Source organism: Ursus americanus, chromosome 2 (genome assembly GCF_024610735.1).
Source record: "Ursus americanus isolate L20-20 chromosome 2, mUrsAme1.1.p, whole genome shotgun sequence".
NCBI classification, from domain to species: Eukaryota; Metazoa; Chordata; class Mammalia; order Carnivora; family Ursidae; genus Ursus; species Ursus americanus.
This window is the reverse complement of record NC_142128.1, coordinates 52,216,241-52,235,509: the sequence shown is the minus strand read 5'-3', so window position 1 is coordinate 52,235,509 and position 19,269 is coordinate 52,216,241. Positions and strand designations below refer to the sequence as shown.

Genomic DNA, 19,269 nt, shown 5'->3' with positions numbered 1-19,269 from the left:
GGTATTTCAGTAGAAATGTGATTTTAAAATCTTATTTACTGTAAGAATGTTAAACATTTTTCATTTAAATGCTCAATGACATTTACTTACCTAACAGGTTCATATGGCTGATCACATATGAAGAATCCTCTTCTCTGGAGTTGTATAATGTCTCCTTTTTTCAAATCCTTAAGGCAGGGATCTCCCAGCATTAGTTCTTCATGCTGTAAAGATGACAGAAGACCAAAATACACCTTCTTAGAAATCACAGCACTGAAAACAACTCTAAAATATAAGTTGTCTTTCCAGAAGGTGAAATATTCTTAATTTAAACAAGTATGTTAAAAACTTTACTACTTACGCAGATGCAGGGAAACAGTAAAGATGTAAACAATTACATACATTGTATTATTAAAAGTTAAAATTGATGAACTGATGAACTTCAGGAAACCTTTTAACCAACTTGATTAGTATCCCTGCACATGTAAGTTTCCCACCATAAATATGAGCTGCGGTACGAAAAACACATGGAGACCCAGCTGAAAAGCACAGCAGCACAGCACTTAAGCATAAGCAAGTTCCTTAACATCATTGTGCTTCAGCTCCAATCTTCAGTAAAATGGAAACATCACTCTTTTACATCTTTTCATACAAAATTTTACAGATCTTTTCCATTTTACTTGAAAACCAAATACTTAGAAGTAATTTTAAAAATTCTAAAAAACAGCTTATGTAACAAGGAAAAAAGAAATATGGTTTCTTTTAGAAGGCTACCTTGCTGTTCTTGTTGACATACTGCTTAAAGTCCTCATCTTTGCCCAGCACTGGCTTTGTGATCAAGTGCTCGTAGGTGACACAGATTGCGGGAACAGGAAGAGCATGTGCCGTCTCTGCAAGCCACGTGATCTTCGTAGTTTTCTTGTAGTCTTTGTTCTCCAAATTCAATTTCGCGTCAAGAGATACAATTTTTCCATCTGCATTTCTAAATATAAGATCAAAAGGTGTTTAAAGAAAAGAAAACCATAATTATCATAAATCCATTATTTTGTCCTGTATTTGTAACAAATGGCTAGGAATTTTCTTTGGAAAAATGTCAGAGCAAACATTTATTTGAACTTCTAATGTTCCAGACATATACAGGTTAAGAGATGAATAAAATATAATCCACTGGAGAAGAGATGCACACACATCTGATGAAGAACATGAACATATTTACAAATTTTAAAGTCATCTGCATTAAACATTAAAAAATGTAAAGTACTACATTTTCAAACACTTAACAATTACTTGAAATCATATGTAATGACTGGACAATTCAGATTTCAGAGTTTATATAAATTAATTTTATTAGCATACTATGCTCCATTTATGTAATCTTAAGAACAAACTAACAAGTGTAGCACACTATAATAACTAGCAAGTTCATAGTCATCACAAAACAATTAATTTTAAAGCAGATTTTAGGATAAAGAATGTTATATATACAAATTCTGTTCAAAGGATCCCTTCCCCAGGCAACTGTAAAATGAGAATTAGATGACAAAAAGGGACCCATAAGCATTTATTACATCTAGACACAGTAATTTTCAACATCACAAGCAAAACATATCCTGACACCCGATTAATAAACTGGAACACATATGGAAAAGAAATTTGCTGTGTGTCCAGAACTGGCAGTTTCTATGCCGAAGCAGATTTATCAGTCAGGAAAATGAATGAGTCTAAAACTGGTAATTTTTCATAAGTGAATAAACATAAGAAATCCCTTCCATATTTATTTAAAAACAGACGAAAAGTTCTTACTTGTTTATTTTAGTAATACTGATGTTGCCCCAATTTATAAAAGTAACCATCTCCCCCTCCGACAATGTCTCTGCATCAGCACCTTCAATGAAAACTTTAGGACTGTACCATACCGGCTTCAAGCCAACATCGGGATTCTGATTTAAAAAAAAAAAAAAAAAAAAAAGGAGAGCGTTGATTGAAACAACTTATTAAACCCAGCATGCAAATTTATATATTCATTCTATTCTTAAACCAATATACATATTGAATCCCAGCTCTGTGACAGCTGGTCAGCCACCTGACCAGTAATGCTAATGGGTGTCCGATGAAGTGACCTGTCCCTAAACTTACTTCCAGACTAATATTCTTTGTTTTCAGAGCTAAAATGGTATTATTTGTCCTCGGTGTTCCTCCAACCAGAATCTGCTTTGCTATCCTCAGAATGTCACTAATGCTTTTGAAGCAAAGGAGAAAATGAAGTCACTCCTGATGAGTGGCTGTAGAACATTTCAGAACAACAGATGTCACCACAGCAGGAAACTGTGTACCTTTCATGTTTTAGAAGACAAATTAAAGAGTATCATATTTGTATAGATTGATAAGTTTTCTGTCTTTTCAGTATGTATTATATAAAGAAGAAAAAAGATCTGGAGACTAAAAAGAATGGTGTGTTAACTTTCAGTTTTTGCTTGACAGACTTCAAAAGAAGAAAACTAAAATTTTTTGAAATAAGTGTTACACACAGCATGTGTTTAGTAATTGTTCATGAATGTACTAATGCATCTGAGAAAAATTAGTACGCTGTATCGACTTACATTCTGCTGGGCTCAGAGAAGAATGGTAACAGGCTAAATCTACAACACTTTGTGAGGAAAATAACAAAGATTCCACAGATTGCACTGAGCAATCCAGTCATCATTTAAAGAGTGTCTCCAAATCAATTAGTCCTTAACTACTAATTATTTTTATTACTTGTGTAACTACTAACTAAGCTATCTGAACACAACTATCATTTTAACAAATACGTGCCTTAGAACATTTTATCTCATCATCCAAATTTCAAAGCATTCAGTATGCTTCACAATTAAGCTAACTGTAGTGGGTGATGTGATACACAGACAGCACCATCACCTGGCTGAACCAATCAGATGCAAGATAAAGGCAAAGCCAAATCAATCACAGACACATACTCTTTCCAAATCTTATTAGGAGTCCCCTTAAAATAACTCAAATCTTTAAAGTTAAAAATAGCCAATGTCATATAGAAAGGCAATCATATAAGACTATAACTTAGATGCATATTATTTTATATGTGAATTAGTCCATGAACATAACACAGTTATGAGTATATTAGGCTATTGTATGAGTGAGTTAATCTATGAATCTCCATTATACAATGAAGGTATTTATAGACAACCCACAAAGCTGGAATAAAAGGATCTATTTCTGCTTCAAGGTTGTCAACCAAGCAGTCATAATTAAGACACCAACCATGGTTTAATTAAGAGGAATTCCCTACTATCTGTATCTAAGATTTATATTCTGAATTTAGACGGACAGATTTCATCCTCACTTCACTGATATTCTCTAAAACAGACTAAATGGCAGTGTGATAGATTCTGGATGAAAACTGTGATTCAAAGGGGCCTGGCTGGCTCAATAGGTAGAGCATGTGACTCTTGATCTCAAGGTCATGAGTTCAAGCCCCACATTCGGCATGGAGCCTACTTTAAAAAAAAAAAAATTGTGATTCAATATTACCAGGTCTGATGTTTTGGCTTAAAGACAAAGGTAACAACGAATAACCTAGTTAACAGAATGCACCTCAGTTTCTCTATAAAAATAAGAGCATGGGGGCGCCTGGGTGGCTCAGCTGTTGAGCGTCTGCTTTCAGCTCAGGTCACGATCCCAGAGTCCTGGGATCGAGCCCCACATCGGGCTCCCTGCTTGGCGGGAAGTCTGCTTCTCCCTCTCACACTCCCCTTGCTTGTATTCCCTCTCTGTCTCTGTCAAATAAATAAATAAAATCTTTAAAAAAAAAAAAAATAAGAGCATGAATCATCTTTCAAAATGACTCCAGAAAAGATAAACATTACTTACATGCTATCTCTACAGACTAAGAAAAATAGGCACAGAGTGTAAAAGTCCTGAGATGTGTTGTGAATTGTTACTAGAATAAGTTTCTTCAGCAAGAAACCCAAAGAAACATCAATTAGTTATCAAATCCTTACTAATAATGTTGAATAGAAAATGATCTCAAAACCATGCTATTGCCACCAAACCACATTTTCCCTTTTACTATCCTGCTCCTTCTGAGAGTAACATTGGTGAAGGTTAGGGTGACCTTTGGGTGTTTGGCTACTTCTTTCATCTCCTCCTGAGCCTCAGGGATATTCACTGGAATCACTTCTTTCTTCAGTAAAGCAACATATCGTGGGGCCACCGGGTCAATAACCTACAACAAATGCATCCTCGTGTTAAAACGTTCAGATACTTTTAAAACTTCATAAATAAAATAAAGACTAGCACAGGATCACTAACTGGCTTTCTTTGTTACTGCATTTACTAATATTTTGGTTTATCTGCTAAGTCTCCTCTAATATTTAACTGTCCAGCAGAAAAAAAGAAAACAATCATAATCGAAAACTACATGAAATTTAGAGTTCCTTCCCAAGAATAACTACTGACAGGTGAAAAGAAACCAATTAGTTAGAGCAAAATATTACTTTTGAAAATAACTTTTAACTCCGTTATCAGGTGAGGAAAAATCATCCTGTGGGGTTATATAGCAATCCTATGGGTAAGTGTGATATGTCATTTTGTATTGTTGGAGAAGTCCATTTTCAAAGAATATAGATAATGTATTTTTCAGTATCATTTTTAATCAGTGTTAGACAACATATCACCATCAAAGCAAAACAGCATTAGGTCACTATAATAAGGCAATTCTACAAACTCAGTATAAACAAGACATTTCTACTGGTCTGCAAGCTACATATACAGGGACCACTGTGTTCCCAGTACTTGGCAAGGGCCTGGCACACACAGGTAATCAACAAACAGGTGCGGATTCACTGAATGAATGGTCCTACTCGCTATGCTCTAACCTAACGCCACCTCCAAAACAGCAGTGACATGCCCTCTCGATCGGATGTATTTTCCTCACTTCACTGTTCAATTTAAAATTATCCATGATGACCACACACAACAGCAGTGTTTAGACACTAAATAAAGCATATGGAAGAAAAATGTAGATAGAGGCGTATGTACAAACAGCTATGGAGGATGTAGGAAATAGTGGTATGGCTAATTAAACTTGGCTATGTTTGTTTTGTATTATATTGTTGTTGTTATCACTGTTTGGTTGTTTGGTTGTTTTTTGTTTGTTTGCTTTGAGAGTATTTTTCAGCTTCTGAAAAGAATGAGTCTGAGAATGAGTCACTCAGAATTTTAGCTTTCCCGTGTCTGCTACTCCTCATGGCTTATAGTTCATGTTGGTAGTAAATCAGGACAAGCCTCTCTCTATTATTATTCCATTCTTTCCTTCCTTGAGTTAGCTTAAAGGTCATTCTTACAAGTTAAAGATTCCTCCTTTCAGCTTCAACTGGGCTAAAATGATCAAAGACTTTTAATCTGTGACTCCTCAGTTTTTAATCCGGGAAGATACACTTTTTTTAAAGAAGCTGAAACTAGACAAGCCAGCCTGAGAAACTTCCTCCAGTTCACTGCACCTCAGTTTCCTCAACTGACAAGGGAAGAAGGTGGCTTCTTACACCCGACTACTGATAATCACTTAGACAGTGGCTAGCACAGATTCTCAGGCCGCTTAACCCTACAGGAAAATGAATGTAATAGTCTGAAGTAAGGTCTAGAAATCTATTTTTAACAAGCATTCCACAGGACAGTCAGGAACAGTCAAATCTGGGAAATTCTGGATTAAAAGATTTAAGACTTTTTCAGCTCTAAAATTATACAGTTCTAAAAATTTCTGGATCAAATTACTCTGAAGGGTCCCAGAGATTTCAAGGAAGTTGTCCTGGCAGAAACTACCCAGTGGGGGAAGGACAAGACTGGGACTAAGGAGAAGACTCCAGAACCCTTAACACACTTCCACCAGAAGAACTACCCTTTTATTTACTGGGGTTTACTTGAAGAATTTTCATTTGAAGGAAGATTTTCCTTATTTGGGGTCAAAGAGAGAAGTTTCTACATACTTTAATTTACTAGGTAGGAGCAGAAGCAAGATGGTTGGGATGAGATTTGGGGGAAAACTATTATATTATCATACCACTAAAATACTAACACAGATTTTAAAATTAAAGCAGTAAAGGAAGGTTGATGTAAGCAAGCATTACTCTGAAATGAACACCTTAGAACTATGACTTGACTGAAGAGTTCACATTTAGCAGTTACATAAAACCAAGAAGAAAATTAGGTTAATACAGAGTAAGCTAGTGAAATGTCCCCTATCAGTATCAAGGTATATTATTTAATGGGAACTAGACAGCTTCTATTTAGTTATGATTCAGAAAAATGATGTATTAGTTTCCTACCAACATGAGAAGTCAGGCTAAGAAAGCATGGATTACAGTATTTTCAGAGGGATATTGAGATTATTACCCACCCCACATCTCACTGTCCCCTTCATCCATTTCTCCCCTTTTCTTTGCCATATATGCTATACTCTAAATAAAGCTGTTTCTCCAAAGGAGCATGTACTTAAAGAGTTCCAGCTAATCCAGAGTTAACCCTGTTGTCCTTTAGCAGAAGATGCTTTAACAAAAATGCTGGGTTTCTAAGAGTGGGATAGTGTCCAAAGAATGACATTTTATCTCTGCCCTTAATGACTGCTTCAGAGTGCCACGGTGTTAAATTTAGTTCAGTGATGCTTCACTTATATTTTATTTGCAGAGCTTGGAAAGAAAGAGCAAGCTATAAAATAACAAAGCAGTAATCAGACTGAATGGGACATGAACCCTAAATAAGAGATCTGTACCTCAAGGGGCAGAAAGACTGGCAACATGAAGGAAGGATAGGAAGAGGTGAGGAAAGTCAGCAATAGAAACGAAAAGGTACATCATCAGAATAACTTCATCTTTACTATCAATCACAATGTTTTAACTGCTGTTTTTAACATGGTGCTTAATGATTAGAGGTCCCACAGATGTACAGATAAACAAAGCAGCTGAAGAATACTCATCTACTTTCACTCCTTCCCACCTCCCCACTAAAAAGACATAAAGGATTTTTTTGTTGTTGTTTAAAGGCACAAACCCAAAAAATCAGTGTGATCAAAGAGGAGATAATAACAACAAACTATGGAATCTGAAAACTGTATGGAAACATCCCCTCTCTGCTCCATAAACAAGGCAACTGCCCCTCCCCCATCCCCACTACAGAAGGGAAGTTTACTCTGCAAGGAGGGTGCTTAGATCCTGGCAGATACCAGGGGGAGCTGAAGGTGAGGGTACTGCACAGAGACCAGCAGATTAAGTGAATGTATGATACTAGACAGAAAAGCCCTCAGTCTTCCTCTGTTCAGCTCCAACGGTCTGGCAGCCAAGCCTTCACACTTCAGGCAGGTAATTAAAAGAAACTCCTCTGGAAAAACTGCCTAATCCAAGAGATAAGAGATATAGTTACTGACATCGAGGTTCTCCAACTGACTCAGCCAGGTCATCCTACATCGAGGTTCAGCTGACAAGCCCAACTCTTTCTGGGCTTCTAACTGCTCCTTTAGTTCTCCATGTTAAACATGAGCAGATAATCAAGACTATCCAGACCCCTGAGATGTCTTTAATATGTCTATAATATGAAACAAAAAGCCAAAATAATCTGCAAGAAAGAGATACAAGAAAAAAATTCCTACTGATGCTAGTATTCTAAGCATGAAACAGAACAAGAAGTTTTTTTATTTTTTATTTTATTTTTAGATTTTATTTATTTATTTGACAGAGAGAGCCAGCAAGAGAGGGAACACAAGCAGGGGGAGTGGGAGAGGAAGAAGCAGGCTTCCAGTGGAGAAGCCTGATGTGGGGCTCGATCCCAGAACGCCGGGATCACACCCTGAGCCAAAGGCAGATGCTTAATGACTGCGACACCTCGGCGCCCCAAGAAGTTTTTTTAAAATTCAGAGGACTGAAAAGAAATCTTGGAAATGATACATAAATGAAAAACTCAACAGGAGGGTAGGAAGATAAAGTTGAGTCAATCCAGTACAAAGCAAAGCCAAAAGATGAGGTGGAAAATAAGAGAGAAAATAAAATTAGAGGACCGTCCAGGAGGCCCAACATCTGCTCAGGAAAAGTTCCAGGGAGAAGAAAACAAAGTAGAGAAAAAACAAAGAATGGATTCAAGAAAATCTCCCAGAACTGAAGGAATAAGTTTCCAGACTGGAAGCCACATGTTCTTCCGATGGATAAGGATGAAAACAGAGCCCCCACTACAGCACATCATCACGAAATTTCAGAGTGACAAAGGTCATACACAAGGTCTCAACAATCTTCACCCCTTGCCCCCGTCTCAGGGAGCTACCAAAGGACAGAGCACAGCAAAGCAAGAGAAACATAAAAAAAGAAGAGAAATCCAAGAACCATTGTGTGACCCATCTGTGACCCATCACAGAACAAAAGCAAAGGGGATCCCAGGACGATGATGGCTGACCTCAGGAAACTGCTGAGCTTCAGAAGCTAATGGGCCCCTAATCCAGATCAGCACAGGGCAGCGCAGAAGGCTCAGGCAGAGCTGTCAACATGATAAAACTGAAAGAATACCGAGGCACAAGAACATCTCGGTAGGAAATTCAGACAACTCCTGGAGAGCGAAGATGGAATTAGAAAACTAAACAAATGGGGGAAAACAACAATCAACTACAAGAAAACCAACAGGGTCTGAGAAAAAGTAAGAGACCCATGTCCCCTCTTTCTGTTGTGGGAGTCAAGTGAGGATGCTTGAAATGTAAAAAAAAAAAAAAAAAAAAAAAATCAAAAAGTAGCAACACACATCTTATTTAGAGACACAAGCAATAAAAATACCAAAAGAATGATCTAAAAGAGCTGAAAGTGCTCTCTCTAGAGGGAGAAAATGGAAGGAAAGAAAAAAGGCAAATATGCTGCTCACCTTAACAGACCCTACAGACCTCTCTGACCATGGTGAAATATAGTTCATGTATTTGAACTAAGTACACATGTATAACTTTAAAACTTGAAACCTTTAAAATCTGGGTTATTAATGAAAAGTACACCAAATTAACTTTGCCTGTAAATTCTACTTGTATTTATTATTAGTAACTGCAGCAACAGAAAGAACCAATTAATTCCTTTATGTATCAAAAACACACAAGACTAAATAAAACAAATTCAAGACACATGCGAGACAAGCAAGTATTTCTTGAAGCAAGGCATCAGCACAATCAAGCAGCAATAAGAAAAAAGAAGTACAGAACACAATCACAGAAACTATAGTTTAAAACATGGCATTTTAATGATTTGCCTTATTATAGTGTCTAAGCATCCGCTTCCAATTGGTAATTAACAATGTCGATATGCAGTATTCCTTATTTGACTTTAAGGAACAGTTTAAAAAAAAAAGCTAGATTCAATAAGACACAGGAATTATAATTAGTGAACCTTCAATACAATTCAGTGAAACATACAACTTTAAAACTCTGTCCTCTCAGCACACAAGGGAACAGTGGAATGAAGTTAGCCAAATCTTCCCTTTGCCACTAAGAAAACTAGAGGACATGTTTTTTAAAACTAGGAATAATGCATTTTCAGTTGATTTGTATAAGCAAGTCTTTTATATAAATGTGATTGTGCTTCAAAGCTGTATAACATCTCAGGTTATAACATGTAATATGCTAAAAGCTATGTGCTAAGTAAGGCAAATAAAAGCGTTAAGTAATACCTTCTTACAGAGAGCTCGCAGCTTGAAAGCAGAAAAATGAAATGCAGTGTTCATAAAAGATTTAAGGAAAAAACTGTTACCGCTCCCCATTAACTCCAAGTTAGTTTTAATCATTGTGACTTGTTTGGTATACCTAACAGGCTTAATGCTCTTTATAAGTTTAAAAAAGGAAAACATTCCATTTTCCTGAAGGTCTGCAAAATGTTAATGTTTTTCACAAAATTTTCTCTACAATGAACACACTAGTGAATTCTACACATATTGTATTATTCAGGAGTTAGGCACAAGAAAGAAGGACCAAGAGTCAAAATGTGTACCTTTTTATTAAATGCCCAAATTTTGTCCCATTCCATGTTCACAATTGAACGTGAAGAGCCCTAGAAAAATCAATAGAGGCAAAAAGTATTCATTAGCGTATTTAAGCTAAGCATGTTAGAGAAAAATAAACCCAATAAATACCTGCACGTTTACGTCCACTGGAATATAAAACCCAGTATGCACAAACTACTTTGGTTACTCTGAACAGCCACAGTCAAGAGCCATGTATTTCACTATATAAAAATACCACAGGCTGCCTTTGTCCCACTTCAGCTTACAAGAGTAAGACATTTTCAATTTTCCACTATTATAAACATGCTCCTTAGAAAAAAAAAAATTCTATCCTTGCATTATAAGGAACAAGGACTAGAATGAACAGAAATAACAGCGACTAAAGGGATATTAATAAGACACTTGAAAACTCAACAAAGTGTAGGTTACCTGAGCAGCAATAAACTGTTTCAGCCCTTCAACGGTCATCCCCCTCCTGAGCACACCGCGAACCGTAGGAAACCTTGGGTCATCCCTGGGAAACAGGGAAATTGGTAAGTACCAATGAGATCTTTTTAAAGTACAAACACAAGCAGTACAAAGTACCTAATGAATAATAAATTATAGTCAGCTTGTAAAATATTTGGACTGAGTTGTTCATATAATAATTGGGTAGATCATAATACCAGTGAGCCCACATTCATGGAAGAGGAAAACTACCTACTAGTCAAACACTGCCTGGTAAAATAAATGCACTAGTAGAAATAGTAAAAGTACATTTCAAAAAAGACACAGACGTGACGTCTTCAAATATGGAAAAGCCATGCATTAAAACATTCTTATTTGCTTTTTATTTAACAAATATTCAAGGTCCCTATTCTACATACAACCATGAGAATCAGATAAGAGATGGTATCATGTCATCCATGTATGAATATACTTTACGAAGCCCTTTGGGTTATACAAACTTCAGTAAGTTTGCAATAAAAACCTTTGCCTGGAGCCCAAGATAAACTTGCCTTTTATAAAATTCAGCTCTACAATAAACCAGTATAAAATATATAGTTTTCAAAATATACTTAACATGTCAGTATTACGCGATGCTAACAGAAACTAGTAAATACGTTCTTGTTAATTCAGATAAAAAAAATTCTTAGACTTAGCATCCTGGTAACTCATCTGAACAGGTTTCATTTACACAGATATATGGCTACAAGATGACTTTAATTTTTATATTCCACTTTCTCGCAGAAATCCTGTATAGGTTATTAATATACTAGAGAGATTTGCAAACTTTTCCTGGATGCCTAGTCCTCTGGCAACCAACAGCTCCACAAAGCGGGTCCTCACCACCAAGGCAGAGACCATCTATGTCTTCACCTTAACTCAAGGCATTTTTTGGCCTTCCTGGGACCCAGCTAAAAAGAAAAGCCTCAGAGCCTCAGCTGAGTGTGGAGAATGGTAACCAGATATACAAAGAACCAGAGTCACAACTACTTTTCTACAAAACGCTAAGATCTGCAGAGAATGTGCCCTTGTGTGTTTTGCATTCCCATGCACCAGGGTCCAAATGGGCACTCCATGTTTGTAGCCTTAGAGAGCGGTAGGGGGACTTGATGCGCTGGATGAAATAAAGGTAAGGACCAGAAACCCTAGAGGCCCACCCATTCAAACTCTTCCCATTCATACCCCCACCCCACCCCTGAAAACAGTTTTACAACCACTGATAGACCATGTTCTTACTACTTCCTCTCAATTCTAGGTCACAGTAAACATACCATCCATCTACCAATCCTTCGTTGACAAACCATGTGAGTTTTCTTTTGGAGAGCACTGTGTTGTTGAGATTTAGTCGGCTATATTCCCAAATACATGGTTTTCTTATGCCTAAGGCTTCAATAATCCAATAAAACTGTTCATCTCTGTCATGGTATTCTGTTGTTCTCAGGGCGTGTGTAACGCCTTCAATACTGTCAACTATGGGGCAGGCAAAATCATATGTCGGATAAACACTGGAAAAAAAGGGAATATATTGAAAAGCAAAATGAAGCTTTTACCCTTTCCATCTTAGATTATGCATTATAAGAAGCAACAGCAATTTGAAATATAATTCCTTACAAGTTAGGAATATCTTAAAAATCAACAGGTTTTATAACCTATTATATTCGAAGTATATCAAAATATCTTCAGTCTTTGAGAATAAATTAGTTAACCCACTCAATATTTAAACAAAAAAGCAAATTGGCAATTTAACAGACAACTGGGTATTGAAATAGCAAATTCTATAATCATACTTCTGTAACTGCCAATGTAGAGCATGGTAGAAAAGTAAAAAGCAAAATACAGCTGACCCTTGAACAACACAAATTAGAACTGCATGGGTCCACTTATACACGCATTTTTATAAATACAGTACAGCACTACAAATATATTTTTATGACTTTCTTAATAACATTTTATTTTCTCTGGCTTATTTTAAGAGTACAATATATAATACATATAACATACAAAATATGTGTTAAATGACTTTATGTTATCAGTAGCCTTCTGGTCAACAGGAGGCTACCAGTAGCTAAGTTCTGGGGGAATCACAAGTTATATACAGATTTTTGATGCACAGGGTGTTGGCGCCCTAATTCCCTGCATTCCTCAAGGGTCAACTGTACATAAAAATTCAAGGGAATTTTTAGCTTTTCAATATCTTAATCCCATACTTGAGTAAATACCTAAGCTTAAATCTCCTGTAACTAAATGAATTTAAGAACAAAGCATTTCCTTCTCTGACGAGAAGACGGTTAATTAAAATTCCATTTAAGATGAAATCTTAAAAACAATTTCTGATTAAAATAATGTACACAATGCACAATTTTAATTTGAATTTTAACAAATATAATATTGCATTATGCCTCTAATTTTTAGGATACTTCATTAAAATGCTACTGCATTATTCTTGGCAACTATTTGATACTGAAAATGTAAATACAAACTCACTTCTGCAAATGTATTCAAAGTATCTGCTTAATAAAATAAGAAAGTACCCTGTTAAAAATAAGAGACTTATGTAGATACCTGTAACCACATGTATAACACATATGGACACACACATCTACACCCACACATTTAAAGAAAGTTACATTAGCTAACAGGTTAGCATTTACATTCACTAATCTCTTCAGAAGTGTTGAATGAGTACTTACATGTAGTAGGCTTCTTCAAAGTAAAAAAAAAAATACAATTACTTTATAAAGGTAAATTAATAGAGGAGGGGAACCCATTTAAAGAAAAAAATCGTTAACTGAAAACCCACATAGAAAACGAATCAAAACTAGAAAAAAGACACATGATACTTTTACATTGTTCACGTTTCTGTAAATTTTCAGTTCTATCACTTTCGTGAATCAATTTATGCCCAGCAGAATCCAAGTTTATAAGAGGAACAGAAGTATCTTCATCTAAAGATACACACCACAATAAACCTAATCAATACCAAAAAAGCAACTATAGGCAGAGTGAAGAACTTTTAGAGATGGAAATGACCTTAGAAATAACCCAGCATAGGGGCGTCTGGGTGGCACAGCGGTTAAGCGTCTGCCTTCGGCTCAGGGCATGATCCCGGCGTTATGGGATCGAGCCCCACATCAGGCTCCTCAGCTATGAGCCTGCTTCTTCCTCCCCCACTCCCCCTGCTGTGTTCCCTCTCTCGCTGGCTGTCTCTATCTCTGTCAAATAAATAAACAAAATCTTTAAAAAAAAAAAAAAATAACCTAGCATAACCTTAATCAATAGGTGAGTAAACACCCCAAGATTAGGTTACACGCTTTACCAATAGCAGTTACTAACCTGTGGGTGAACAAAGACCCAAGTCTCTTGATCATTCTGCATCTACTCTGTATTTACAGACATCATCAAAGCAAAATCAAAGTAGGCCACCAAGCATAATGAAAGAGATACACTCACTTGTATTTATTTCCAGTTCTTGGATGTGGCTGAATTTTACAGCGATAAAGCGTTGGGTCTCTCATACATCCATTGTTACTACTCATGTCAATTTTTGCTCTCAGACAACAGGACTGACCAAACTGGCTCCCTTGTTTCATTTCTTCCCACATTTGCAGATTCTTCTCAATAGCTATAAAACGATAATTACATTACAGTTTAGCTAATGTATTACTAATCTAGTTGAATTCAAATTATTTAAGTAGTCCCATAATTTGATACAAATTTTCATATTTTAGTTGCATATTGTAAGCACGCTCCACTAGATTAAGAGTACTACAATAGTTCTAGTATCTGGTATGAGGGAGGGGTAAATGCATCATTTTTTTATGAAGAAGTCTCACAGAACACTTACAAAATATACTCTACAAACATATTTTTCAAAGAAGTCAATATATTACACTGATATAGTACTGATTAAAGGTAAGAGAGAAAGAGGCCTGAAGGTTTTTCTCATCCTGCATTTCCCATTTTCCCATCATAGCACAACTGGCCAGCCCCTGACCCCTCAAATTTAACACTGCATTGAAGGAGAAGCATTGTGTCCCTTTGCCACCTCATGCTCAGGGGATGGACCAAATCGGTCCAGGGCATAGACCAGGGCCCACAGGCATCAGTGCTACAGCCCATGCCCAGGTAAAGAACATGGCTCGGGCTGCGAGCCTGAGCCCGTGGGCTCCCTGAAAGCCCTGCCAGTCAGGAGGGCTTGTGGAAAGCAGGAGACTCTTGGATTGAAAAATATGAGAGATCACAGAAAACAATGACACAAGTTTAATCCCAGAAAAAAGAATTCTATGTCCCAAGTGGCTATGGTTCTATTTATGTGAGAATATTGAAAACCTGCCCCATGTAAGTAAGAAAGAACTATTATACAATGCTTCTCTGTGGAAGCTCCTGAAGATAATGGACATGTTTTACCTGCCCTCAAAAAATTAAGTGAGGTCTCAAAGTACAGTTGTTAACTATCTTTGAAAATGAGGGGAACTTAAAAAAGAGAGAGACAAAAAAGAGAGACTTCTGTAACAATCTGAATTTACTATACAGTTCCCAAGATTTAAATACAGTATTACGAAATTATGGCAACGTAACTACGGAATGAAAATAGCCCTATTCAGTAGTTCAGGCGACAAGCAGTTAGTAAGAAAGATATGCTCTTTCATTAAGTGGTATTTCTGAGATATAAAGTAATACTAAGCTTAAATATTATATTCAATATTATAGTCACATTTACCCACATGCTAAGAAGATTTGGGTCCTAATAACACAATCATCAAACATTTTATAGAAAGGCTAAGTATTTAAATTGGGAGAACTACAAAAAGTTGCAGAAATAACCATTCAAACGGAATGAATACAATGCAAAAGACGGCACTTAGTAAGTGCGACACTAAGGGCACACACACTTTGCATGCAGTTGTAATGCCAACAAAGTAAAAAAAAATGTGAAGATGATAAAGAAAAAGAATTCTGTGATGAATTAATGTATGAATCATATTCCCAAATGTGTCTCAAATCAGTATCTTTCATCGAAATCTTGTTCTACTGAAGAAGTAGAACAGAAGACCATCAATTAAAACACAAACACTAAATGTGCCTTACAGTTTTTCCTATGCTCGGATTCTATCCTCTGCTCACGTTCTGCTTTCATCTGCTCAGCGGGAGTATCATCCACATAAGCCTTCCCTTCCTGAATTAGCTTCTCTGCATATTTCATTATAGTTTCAAAATGATCCGAAGTGTAAGTAAATTGATCTGGTTTGATATGCAACATTGCAACATCTTCCAAAATAACCTGCAAAAAGAATCCAAAATAACCATCAATTTATCTTTTGCATTTTCTTGTGTATTTTCAATCCTTGATACTGCATTTGGGCAAATGTAATTATACACCATCAGTCAAAAAAAAAAAAAAAAAAAAAAAAAGCCTGAAAATGGTTGTGCAAGTTGTATATTAGATCAGAAAAGGAAAAAAACCAAAATATTCATTATGCTAGTCTCCAAATTTTCAGCTGAGAAAGCTGATCTCATGATGGAGCTTTCCATTTACTCTGGAAAACTGGTTATTATTGGTCATACTGACAATTGTTTGCCCTCTCTTTGAATATATTGCAGTGCTTCTGAATAAAGAAGATAAAAGAGGCTAGCAAACCTTCCCAATTTTCCAATACCTACTTAAGTGTTTGTTTCATTCATACACTTACAATTAAATGACAAAAAGGAAACCTGCCTCTAGTGACCAATTCATTTAAGAAATTGGTACTTAGAGGAAAATATAGCACACTTTGGTAAATTGTACAACTGAGGAAGAAAAAATTAAATTCAAGTTTTTTGGTCTGGGAGCTCAATACTGCTTGGCTTAGGTCTTAGACACGGAATATACAGATGAGGGAAAAAAGCAGCTATGAGAACAAACTTAATTTTCCTACCATGAAGGTATCAGGTCACCCTCTAATTTTCATTAACTTTTCTGACAAAGGGTCATCACTACACCTTTAATTACCTTCTCAAAATCTTCCTTTTCTTTTTCAGGATTTGTGTCATCAAATCTCATGATCAGTTTCCCTTTAAAGTTAACCTGGTAGTGCTGGTTCAGAAGAGCAGCTTTTGCATGCCCAATGTGTAAGTAACTAAAACAAAAACATTTCACAAAGAAACTCATTAACATGTTTTAACTAAATACTTAAACTTAACCTTTTTGAGGAGATGAGAACTAAACAAAAATCCTTCTAGCTGGTACTCCAGTCATATTTTATTTTCTAACAAAAAAGTACTGTGATACAAAATCTGACCGCACAGGAAGAAAAAGACTACAACATTTATAAAATAATCACAAGAAACAATTTCATATGTAAAATCTCACAAAGGGACAAGTTATTTGTTAACATTACAACCTTAAGGAGAAAAAAACAAAAAAAACGACCTTAAAGAAAATCTTCTTTTTTTCTTACAGAGGAAACGAATGGTCATTTAGAGGACAACTTCCAAAATGGCTTCTGGTGCTACCCGACAATGTATCTTCTTCACTAAGACCTGATGCTGCGAGAACCGAGCACCCACCTCATGTACACCAGCGAGAGGCACCTCTGAGGTCACCACTGCCGTGTGAGGACTCCATGAAGGGCACATGGGGATCAGGAGGCTGCGGAAGAGCCACTTTCTCAAGGCGTCAGTTTTCTCAGAAGCCAAAATAAAAGGATTTTCACTAAGGGACCTTCCAGTACCAACGCTCCATGAATCACAACCCATGGAAACACTATTCTGTTCCTATGCGCAGTTGGCAATTATAAGGAATAAAATATGTTACAAGCACTGTTGATAATATTCTCTATCAACATTCTCTTCGATCAGCGAAGTGGGTAAAAAGCAGTCTCCTATACTACTGCTAAAAATACCCTTTCCTGGGCAGCAAATACAGCATGAAGCAAGGAAGTTTAATCAGCTCTCGTGAATTTTTACTAGATTCCACCAATGGTAGCCATGGTCCCATGCCCTAGTTTCCTAGTTTCACGCCAACCTGATCTCAGCTGGTATCAACAGGGGAGGGGAAAATACAAGTCCTTGCAAGTCTTCACATCAGTTTTTAAATCAATCCATGTTTCAGAAATTCACGCAGCATCCTAGATTGATGATTCAACGTTAAGAAGAATTTATATGCACAGGTTAACGCAGACAAGTACAAAGCAATGTATTTAGGGTTATTCAAAACTTTCTGCATAACATAAAAGGCTGTCACTGGTATCCCAGATGAGATTCTAAAACAGAAAAAGGACATTAGGGAAAAACTAATAAAATCCAAAAAAGGTATGGCGTTTCAGTGATAATAATAGCAATATATTGATATTGGTTCACCAGTTGTGACAAAGGTACCAGAGTAATGGTAACATTACAGATAACTGGGTGCAGTGTATGCGGGAACATTTTGTACTATCTCTGCTACGTTTCTGTAAACTAAAACTACTCTAAAACAAAAGGTATACCAAAAATAAAACAAAGGACTGTGAGTTCCAAGAAAAGAAACAGAAACACTACCTATAGTCTTTGTTGAAAGTGTTCTACCTGTATCACGCTATACCCATCATTGGGAAGAAAAAACACAACAAACTAATAATCACTGAGTACCCATACTATATGACAGTTAATGTACTAGGCTTTACATAAAGGATTTAATTTCAGAGAGGTGAGGAAATCAAACCATTATCTTAAAGATATTGTTTCTGAATCTGAAATAATGTGGTTCTAACAATCCTAAATTTCGAGAAAGCTAAAAGGACTATAAAATGTTCACAAGGTAACTAAAATAATCAGCTCAAGAGACAACTAGCTAGCTTAAGAAAGTAAAAGTCATGCTGCGTCAGTTAGTACTAATGCCAAATTGGGGTTCTGCCACATGTAACAGACATAGGCTGCAGAATTTTAAGTCAAATGGACTCTAGAGCCAGACAGCACAAGTCTGGCAAACTACCAAAATGCTGTAGGAATCAGTTTCTGAAACCATTTGTAAAATGTAGCCATTAAAGTGCCTTCCTCACACTGCTATTAGAATTAAACACAACACTTGGTAGTACCTGCTCATAATAGGTTCTATATATGTTAGCTAAGAATAAGAAAAAGTGCAAAAGGCAAGCCTTCGGGGCACCGGGGTGGCTCAGTCAGTTAAGTATCTGCCTTCAGCCCAGGTCATGATCCCAGAGTCTTGGGACTGAGGCCCACGTGGCTCCCGACTCAGTGGGGAGTCTGCTTCTCCCCACTTCCTCTGCCTGCCACTCCCCCTGCTTTTGTGCTTTCTGTCAAATAAATAAAATCTTAAACAGACAAAGTCAAGCATTCTGGCCTTTGATGAAAGACAAAGAAAAATAAAATTACTAAAAAGAAAAATTACAGGGGGAGGCTGGCTAGCTCAGTTGGTAGAGCATATAACTCTTGATCTCAAGGTTGTACTTTAAAGCCCCCTGATGGGTCTACGTAGAGATTACTTAAAACTAAAATCTTTAAAAAAAAAGAAAAAGAAAAAAGAAAAACCAAAGAATTCTTTAGCAGTATAAAGGAATATGATAGAATTATGAATAGTAAAATAAAAAACAAACAAAAGACAAAAACACCTGAAAACTGATTTATATTCCAAATCCCAAAACTGTATTTGGCCAGGAGCATGGCCTTTGAAATTGATGTAATTTACGGCAGACAAATGTACTTCACAAATCATAAACATGAGGCACTCACTATTCTAAGAAATGACAGCGACAGAAAATATAAAAAGATTCTACGAGGACTAATGTCCAAATGCCAGAGCTA

The 19,269-nt window shown here is 36.5% G+C and overlaps 1 protein-coding gene across 1 annotated transcript in view; it reads right to left on the bottom strand.

Annotated features, from left to right (window-relative positions):
* Positions 1–19,269, bottom strand: part of EPRS1 (glutamyl-prolyl-tRNA synthetase 1) — a 65,621-nt gene that overhangs the window by 32,964 nt on the left and 13,388 nt on the right. Inside the window, exons 7-16 of the mRNA XM_045809629.2 lie at positions 16,478–16,604; positions 15,577–15,769; positions 13,939–14,110; positions 11,760–11,993; positions 10,432–10,516; positions 9,990–10,049; positions 4,109–4,219; positions 1,783–1,919; positions 754–961; positions 91–203 (exon numbers count right to left, since the gene is read on the bottom strand). Of these exons, the coding sequence (XP_045665585.2) occupies positions 91–203; positions 754–961; positions 1,783–1,919; positions 4,109–4,219; positions 9,990–10,049; positions 10,432–10,516; positions 11,760–11,993; positions 13,939–14,110; positions 15,577–15,769; positions 16,478–16,604 (1,440 nt within the window). The remainder of the gene's footprint in view (positions 1–90; positions 204–753; positions 962–1,782; positions 1,920–4,108; positions 4,220–9,989; positions 10,050–10,431; positions 10,517–11,759; positions 11,994–13,938; positions 14,111–15,576; positions 15,770–16,477; positions 16,605–19,269) is intronic.